The sequence below is a fragment of the Rhinopithecus bieti genome, unplaced genomic scaffold (assembly GCF_001698545.2).
Source record: "Rhinopithecus bieti isolate Rb0 unplaced genomic scaffold, ASM169854v2 scaffold_5478, whole genome shotgun sequence".
Classification (NCBI taxonomy): Eukaryota; Metazoa; Chordata; class Mammalia; order Primates; family Cercopithecidae; genus Rhinopithecus; species Rhinopithecus bieti.
Genome location: NW_016805008.1, coordinates 493,086 through 502,278, shown reverse-complemented (window position 1 = coordinate 502,278; position 9,193 = coordinate 493,086). Strand labels below are relative to the sequence as shown.

General features: G+C 40.6%; 1 protein-coding gene across 1 annotated transcript in view; it reads right to left on the bottom strand.

Moving 5' to 3' along the window:
• Positions 1 to 1,617: 1,617 nt before the first annotated feature.
• Positions 1,618 to 9,193, bottom strand: part of LOC108528852 (uncharacterized) — an 11,488-nt gene continuing 3,912 nt past the window's right edge. The window contains exons 2-4 of the mRNA XM_017870832.1: positions 8,278 to 8,784; positions 2,936 to 2,980; positions 1,618 to 2,324 (exon numbers count right to left, since the gene is read on the bottom strand). Coding sequence (XP_017726321.1) covers positions 2,163 to 2,324; positions 2,936 to 2,980; positions 8,278 to 8,784 — 714 coding nt within the window. The 3' untranslated portion in view covers positions 1,618 to 2,162. The remainder of the gene's footprint in view (positions 2,325 to 2,935; positions 2,981 to 8,277; positions 8,785 to 9,193) is intronic.

The following is a 9,193-nucleotide window of genomic DNA, read 5'->3' as shown; positions in this document are numbered from 1 at the left end:
GCTACAGTCTAAGCTTTTTGCTGCTCAACCATCCTTTCTTCCCTCTCTCCTTCTGTATTAGTCAGGGTTCTCCAGAGAAACAGAATCAATAAGTCCTATGGATCTATCAGTCAATCTATAAGGATTTATAATCAATCTATACGGATTTATCAATAAATAAATCCTTATTTATTATAAGGAATTGGCTCACACAATAATGGAGGCTGAGAAGGCCCCCAATCTGCTGTCCGAAGGTCTGAGAACCAGGAGCATTGAGGTGTCAGTCCCAGGTCAAAGGCAGGAGAAGATGGGTGTCCCAGTGCCACAGTCAGGCAGAAAATTCAACCTTCCTCCACCTATTTTATTTGGGTCCTTAGAAGACTGGATCAAACCCATCCACACTGGGGACTGCAATCTGCTTTATTCAGTCCGTCAATTGAAATGTGAATTTCTTCCAGAAAATGCTTCATGAACACAACCAGAAATAATGTTTGATCAAATATGAGGCATCCTGTGGCCCAGTGAAGTTGACACCCATAAAATTAACCATCACACCTCCATGGAGGCCAGAAATCTTACGTATCCTGAGGACTCTGTCTCTCTGACTTCCTCTCTATTTAAACCCTCAGCCATTTTTACTCCCCCAAACAAATGTCTTGTAAATTGAATCCTGTCTTTCCATGTGTTATTTTGGAGGACTGGAACTAATAAATTTGGACTTTGTTCTGGCAGGTAGTTTAGTTATTTACAGTTCAGCTTTATACTATATTGAGGCTTGTTTTTAAGCTTTGTGTGCGGGTGGGGAGCAAGTCAGGATACTTTAGCCCTACTCATGTAACACGTAACCTTTCTGGGATCTTTAGTGAATGCCTGGTTTTCAGTCAGGATTCTCCACTGTGGCTGGATGGAAATTAGATATTTCCCAATCTCACGCTAATTTTGAGACTTGTTAGGCTTAGTGTTCCACTAGGTACACAATGGAGCCTCTACATAGATTTCTGGATTTTTTTGTCTATCTTCTTCCTTGTTGATACTTTGTCCTAAAAATTCAAACTATCTCAGTCTCAACTCCAATCTTCCTCTCCTCAACTCAGCAAGACTCTGGTCTCCTACGACGGGATCCAGAGTGCTCACCTTGGAAAGGCAGGGTGATCAGAGGTCTCACTTTGTTTCCCTTCCTCAGCCATCAAGTTGTCTAAACTTTTTCCCCGGCTTCTGGAAACACTGATAGCCAACCTTTCTGTAAAATTTCTAACATAAGTACTCAGAGCTTTAATACGCTGTATTTTCATTAAAATTCATTTCAAAATATTTTCGCAATTTTGCTTTGATTTATTTTGTGACTCCTGGGTCATGAGATGTATGTTCCTTAAATTAATGCATTTAGGAAATTTTTTGTTACCTTTATGTACTTGATTTCTGGTTTAATTTATACTCTATATGATTTCCATCTTTTGAAATTTCTTAAGACTTGATTTGTGATACAGCCTAACATGCACCCCAGAACATGTGGTAAATGTTTTGGGGTATACCTTAAAAGAACATATATTCTGATGTTTTTTAATGTAATATTTTATGTCTTATTCATATTTACAGTACCAATACATAGCACATAGTAGAAACTTAACATATATTGAGTTAAATAATTCAAAGGTTTTATCCTATTGGTGGCAATTCAAGACCAAATAAGAGAGGATGATGATGATATCACTATTTCTGTTAAGATAGGGCCTCATACAACATACAGGAATGTCCACTCAAGTCATGCAGTTTCTCCTCTATTCTAACCAATGTTAATGCTAACACTTTATACGATGAAAATTACCCCAGTATTTTTCTTCCTATGTTTCTATCAGTTTTCCCTTCATTGATTGTAAGATGCATATCACTAGAGCTATTTGACAGTAGGAAACAATTATCTTAAGAAAAGTTAGTGACATTGGTCTATAAAGCTCATGGAGACATAAGAAATGGTTAATTTTATTTTTTCATTTTTCACCAAACAATTCACAATTGTTTCTGAGGTTACAAAAGATTAGACAATAGCTAATATCTCTATGCAATGGTCAAATTTTTCAAGTAGAATCATTTTTTAATTTTCCGAGTTCCAATGTCACTTTCTCCTTGAACATGACTCAAGGTTAAAACTTATAAATATACACCTTCTAATGCATTTAACTTTCCTATATAACCCTTCTGCCAACCTTATTCTGGACACTGAAGTTTTGATTATAAAGAAGGAATGAAACAGATTTCGATGAGTCTAATAGTATGTTATGCAGGCTTACAAGATGCTTCTTGTGTACGGTCCCATATCTTCTCAACCTCTGAGTCCAGTCATGGCTCTGTTGAACAGTTATGGAAGATATTACACTTTTCTGTGCTGACACTGTCTCACTTTGAGCATGCACCAAGACTCTAGTTTCCTGTCTTAAGACCTCTCTGATGTAGCAATGTGCGATGCTGAGGTACCATGTGGGCTCTCAGTTCTTTGCAGCCCAGAGGGATGGGGTGGTGGGGGCGGTGAGTTAATGCCCCAAAGGAGCAGCCCTCAACAAACAGGAGGTGACTGCTGATGGAGAAATACTTCTCCATTCTCCCTAAGGCAGACAGTTCTGAGATAAAGTTTAAGAAGAATCCTAAGAAAGTTCTGCATTATGTAGCCATTAATAGGGGTGGACCACTTGATAACAGCAGTATCTGGTTTTGCTTGGACTTACTTTCCCTTTTCCCATGTTCACTCCCCTGCCTCTCATTCCTGCTCCTGCGTGTCAGACTCATAAATAGAACGTGTCTACCTTTGTCTCAGGCTCTGCTTTCAAGAATAGCCTAGATTAAAACAGTGGGTAACTGCGTTGTTGGTACATTACATAATGCAGGGATGTAATTTTCCTTGACTCTGTGCATGCTACAAAGAAACACTTATTCAGATGGCAGCATAGTTGAGGATTTCCACCTTTTTCCTTTTTGAAAGCTCATGGTCCATCCTGAGCCTGACCACCTAAAGAAAAAAAAGTTGTCATAATTAAGTTACAATTAAACAGGCAAATATCTTTGTGAGGATGACTCTAAGCATTTTTTTTTTCTGTCTGAGGGAGTCCTCAGCAATTTGGCTGGATATTTTCGTCTAATATGGAAGAGCCCTCAGTCTACTTAATCATGCAAAGATTTGTTGCTTTGGAAACAAGCATGTTAAATTTCTTATTTTCCTTGGTAAAAAAAACTGGATCTTGGCTGTCTGTGGTGGCTCACCCCTGTAATCTCAGCACTTTGGGAGGCTGTGGAGGGTGGATTACTTGAGTCCAGGAGTTCGAGACCAGCCTGAGCAACATGGTGAGACCCTGTCTCTATTAACAATATAAAAAAATTTTTAAAAAGTAAAACAAAAAAGCTGGATCTTTTAGTGCTATAACTCTTTTTGTTAAGATAAAAAACATAAATTACTGGAACACTATCAGGGCTTTCTTCATTCGTGAAGGAATGAAGGAATCCTCTGAAAGATACCGAGAGTTGTTAGAAATAAATTGAGGTTGTCCATATGCTAGCACTAAGTGAAAACGTTAACAATGATAATTCTTTACTCATTTGCTTCTGAAGACACTTCAGAGAACAAAATTGATTAAACTCCCTTTCTTATTAAACCTGTATTCCAGTGGAACAGAAAGTTAAGACAATAAACCAAGTAAATCATTACAATACATGGAATTTAAAATAAAGGTTACAGCCAGGCATGATGGGGCATGCCTGTAATCCTAGCTACTCAGGAGGCTGAGGCAGGAGAATTGCTTGAACCCGGGAGGGTGGAGGTTGCAGTGAGCTGAGATCGCATCACTGCACTCCAGTCTGGGTGACAGAGCGATGCTCCATCTAAAAAAAAAAGGTGGGGGGAATGCAGATGAAAATAAACAAGAGATGGTGTATGGCCTGAATTATGTACCCCCAAAATTCATATGTTGAAGGCCTAACCCCTAGTACCTCATAAGGTAACTATACTCGTAGATAAGGTTTTTAAGGAGGCAATTAAGTTAAAATGAGGCCCTTTGGATGGGTCCTAATCTAATCTAAATGCTGTCTTTATAAAAGAAAATTTGGGCATGCAGAGAGACACCAGGGCACTCACTCACAGAGAACAAACCATGAGAGGACACAGAGAGAAGGTGGCCAATGGCCAGTCAAGGAGAAGGGCCACAGGAGAAATCAAACCTGCTGCCATCTTGTTCTTGGACTTCTAGTCTCCAGAGCTAAGAAAATAATTTTCTGAGGGTTAAGCCACTGGGTCTGTGGTGCTTTGCCATGGCAGCCCCACAAACTAACCCAGATGCTGAGAGAATGTATAAGTTTTTTGTTTGGGTTTGTTTCATTGGTAGATCTCACTGAGAAAAATGACATTAGAACAAAGACCTGTGGAAGAGTCAGTTATATATATATTTGGGGGCAGGAGCATTCTGGAAGAGGGAAAAGCAATCCCCAAAGCCCTGATCTGGAAGAAGGCCAGGGAGGTTTGCTACATAGAGCGTTAGAAGATGAGGTTAGAAAGGTATGGGACAGGGAGGCAGATCACAGGAGAGAAGGGTTCTCAGTGGATGCAGGTCTGTACTGTGCACCAACAGGATATTTTGAAAAACTGAGGAATTTTGGCATTACTATGATTGCGGTGGTGGTAATGTTAGTGGGCAAGCAACATTTATGTTAAAAGAATAGCCATGCTTAGGACCCTTCCACCTGGCAAAGTATTTTTTCCACATTCAATGTGACTTTAAAATGCCCTGCTGCTCATTCATGGAGATGTAACACTTTATAACCTTTTATGCCAACCTCTAAACTCCATTAATGGCAAAATAGGTTACTGGGATCAACTCTTCATTAAACAAGTAAACATTCTGGATAAATATATTTGATCAAATTTGGGGAACCTTTGCTAATACTTTTTCAAGTATTTTTCTGCCTGATAGTTTCTCTCCCTGACTTCTGAAAGTCCAATTTCATGTAAGTTAGATGTCTTTATATTATTTCATGAGTCACCATGTTCTGTTTATTATAAACTTTTTTTTCTCAATGCACTTTAAATTTGGATGATTTCTATTGACTTTTTTTTTTTTTTTTTTTTTTTGGGGGGATGGAGTCTCGCTCTGTCACCTAGGCTGGAGTGCAATGGCGCAATCTCAGCTCACTGCAGCCTCCATCTCCCCAGTTCAAGCGATTTTCCTGCCTCAGCCTCCCGAGTAGATGGGATTACAGGTGTGCACCACCACACTCAACTAATTTTTGTATTTTTAGTAGAGACGGAGTTTCACCATGTTGACCAGGCTGGTCTCAAACTTCTGACCTCTGACCTCTGACCTCAAATGATTTGTCCGCCTCGGCTTCCTAAAGTGCTGGGATTACAGGCATGAGCCACTGTGCCTGGCTCTCTATTGACCTATCTTTAAGTTTCCTGATTCTCCTTACTGTGTGTCCAATCTACTGATAATCCCATCAAATGATTTCAGTTATTATATTTTTCAGTTCTANGGGGGGATGGAGTCTCGCTCTGTCACCTAGGCTGGAGTGCAATGGCGCAATCTCAGCTCACTGCAGCCTCCATCTCCCCAGTTCAAGCGATTTTCCTGCCTCAGCCTCCCGAGTAGATGGGATTACAGGTGTGCACCACCACACTCAACTAATTTTGTATTTTAGTAGAGACGGAGTTTCACCATGTTGACCAGGCTGGTCTCAAACTTCTGACCTCTGACCTCTGACCTCAAATGATTTGTCCGCCTCGGCTTCCTAAAGTGCTGGGATTACAGGCATGAGCCACTGTGCCTGGCTCTCTATTGACCTATCTTTAAGTTTCCTGATTCTCCTTACTGTGTGTCCAATCTACTGATAATCCCATCAAATGATTTCAGTTATTATATTTTTCAGTTCTAGGGGTTACATTTTGTTCTTCTTCTATTAGTTGTATTTATCTTGAAATTCCCTGTCTTCATTTATCATAACTACCCTTAGTAAGAATCTTTAATAATTTAAAATAACCATAAATATATTTTATATTCCTTTTCTACTGATTCCAACATCTGGAGGTCTATTTCTATTGATTTATGACAAAGGTGATGTTGCAGAGCAGTGGGGAAAGGACTTTCTTTTCCAAGAAAAGCTTAGGTCAGTTGGATAGCTACATGACAAAAAAAAAATAGTCCTCACTTGCCACCATATGCCAAAATTAATTTTAGGTAGTTAGCACATCTAAGTGTTCCAAGAAAAAACTTAAGGTTCCAGATGGTAACGTAAGAGAATGCCCTTATCACCTTGGGGTAGGCAATGATTTCCTACAGGTTAGCAAAAGCACTAACCATGAACAAAAGTGATAAATTAGACCTCAATAAAAATTAAAGATTTACCTTTATCAAAATCTAAAAATGAGAGAATTAAAATGCAAGCCTTTAATTAGGAAAAGGTGTTTGTTTGCAGCACTTATCTAGAATATACACATCAAGTAGAAGAAGATTAGCCAATAGAAAAATGGGTGAATGCCTAAAAGCCACTTTACTAAAGAGCATATCCGAGTGGCCAATAATTACATGAAAGATGCTCTTTATCTTTAGTCATCCGAGAAATATAAATTAATACTATATAAACCCCAAATGTTGGAGAGGACGTGGAACAATGAGAACTCTCATCATATAATGCTGGCAGGTCTGTAAATTTAAAAAACTGCTTGGCACTGTAATTATAGCTGGTTATGAGCAAACCTTTGATATGTATCCCAACAGAAATGTGTATCTATGTGAACCGATCCACAGAATAATGTTCACGGAAGTATTATCTGTAATAGCTCCAAACCTGGAAAGAACTTGAATGTCCAGTATCAGCATAAGGGACCAGTCACAAAAGACCGCATATCATACGGTGCAATTTTTGTGAGATGTCCAGAATAGGCAAATCTATAGAGCAGAAAAATTAGTGGTTGCTTGGGGCTAGAAAGGATAGGGAATTGGGGTTGTGGGAGTAATTGCTAAAGGGTATGAAGTTTCCAGGTGATGGAAATTTTCTAAAATTGACTGTGGTGATGGTTCCATATATCTGTGAATACGCTGAAAGCATTGAATTGTACACATTGAATTGCACACTTTAAGTGGATGAACTGTATGGCATGTGAATTATATCTCAATACATCTGTAATTAAGAAAAAATAACAGCAAAAAGAATAAATTGTGTATACTCATATAACTGAATTTCATACAGCCTAGAATAAAATTTAAAAAAAGACTTATTACATGCAATGACATGGATGAATTCAAATATAATATAAAGTGAAATAAACCAAATACTATAAAATATTTACCAAGTAATTCATTTCATGTGAAATGTCAGAATAGACAAAACTAACAGGGGGATGAAGAATGCTACTATTAATTTCTTGAGTTGGGTTGTGGTTGCCCGGACATGTTTGTGTTAATCTTTGAAAGTTTACTGAAATGTATTTGTCATTTGTACGCTTTCCTGTATGCTGTACTACAACACAAGTTTTATTAAAAGTATTTCTAAAAATTCAATTGTTCAGTAAGTTGTCCTATAATATGCATTAAAAAAGAATTTAAAAATACACGAGCATTTCAAAAGTTATTTTTTGTGGGTTAGGGTTATGGAAAATTTATTTTCTCCTATATACGTCTCAGAATTTTCCAAATGACCATGGTAGACATATATTACATTTATCACCAGAAAAAATACTATTAAAATACAATTGTCTGAGATAATCTTGTATTACTTTTATACTAAACTCATTTAGTTCAAATGTGGAGACTTCACCTTTTGCTCCCAGATGAAAAGAGCTTGTCATTTTGGAGCAAAGGAGGGCGTGGCAGTTGGTCAGAGTGTTTCCCGGTGGCCTAGGAGACTGCCAGGAACTCACCACGGGCCACCGGCCTAGGGGGAGGAGCTGAGGTGCAGGTGCAGGGAGGGATTCAAGAGACTGAACTAAACCTGGGTGGGTCCCAGTCCTCATAAAACCTGGATCCTAACTGCAAAACTATGGTCGGGCCTAGGAAGCGGTGGAGGACTCACTGGCGCTTAGCCTCTGTGCTGGGTGCGTTAGTGATCAGGCTTTAATCATCACAGTCCTCATGATTCTATTTTTGTAAGGCCAGCAGCTCAGAGTGGTTTTTACATTGTCAAAACAAAGACGAATACGCTACAGAGACAGTTCCAGGCCCAAATTCTAGAGTATTTGCTTTATGGCTCTTTACAGAAAAAGTGGGTAAACTTCTTGATTAGAGACTCTAGGCAGAAGAATTCTAAGGTATTTAAAATGTTTACCTGGGAATGCGCTTGCTGGCGAGGCGGAGCTGGCGCCGGCGTGAAGCAAGTGTGCCCAGGGGCACTGGTACCACGCGATGCTGGATTGCCTAGGCTGGTCAGACGGAGCAAATCGGAATCCACCGAAGAAAATTCACCTCTGAAGGATCCAATCTGGAAAGGGATGGCCGGGCTCTTCCTGGACAGGGGTGCCCAAATGGATGAGGATGCTCTCTGCAGCCCTTGGCGGATCGCAAAGGAGCAGGGCTCCGGTCTTCTATCTGGGAAAGCATCTTTGTCAGTCGTCGAGAAGCCAACGGAACCCCTGCGAAGTTTTCTTTCCCTTTCTCTGCGGCGGGCAGAAGAAGCGCATTGAGCGGTTCGCCGGGCTGTCTGCAACTTCGCGAGCTGAGCCGCGTGGGTGCGGCCGGCCGACCGGCGCGTGCGCAGTGAGCTCTCAGCGCCTCCCACCGCGCAGGCTCGGCGTTGGCCTCCGCGCCCCGGGCTAGTGCGCCCTTCTCGGGTCCCCTAGGTCGCGGGGCAGCCGGGGCGGAAGGGCTTGTTCATTATTTTGAGAGTTTGTTGTGAACGTCATAACCCTTCGTCCTTAAGTATTGCCGATACTTGACCTACGCAAGAGACAATGTCATGTGATTCAGCCTAATATCTCAGTATGTATCCCCTCAGAAAAAGGGATTGTTCTACATTCTCAACCCCGCGATATTGACATTTTGGGCAAGATGAGTTTTTGTCTGTGCCCGTGAGGTGGGGTGACGGGGTGGGGTGGGGTGTCCTGAGCTAAACAACCACTATTTAGCAGCATCCCTGGCCTCTACCCATTAGGTGCCAGTGGCAAACCCCTCACCCAATTGTGACAACCAACGATGCCTCCAGACACTGCCAAACCCAAAAGGTGTGGTTGGGGGGGGAGGGGGGA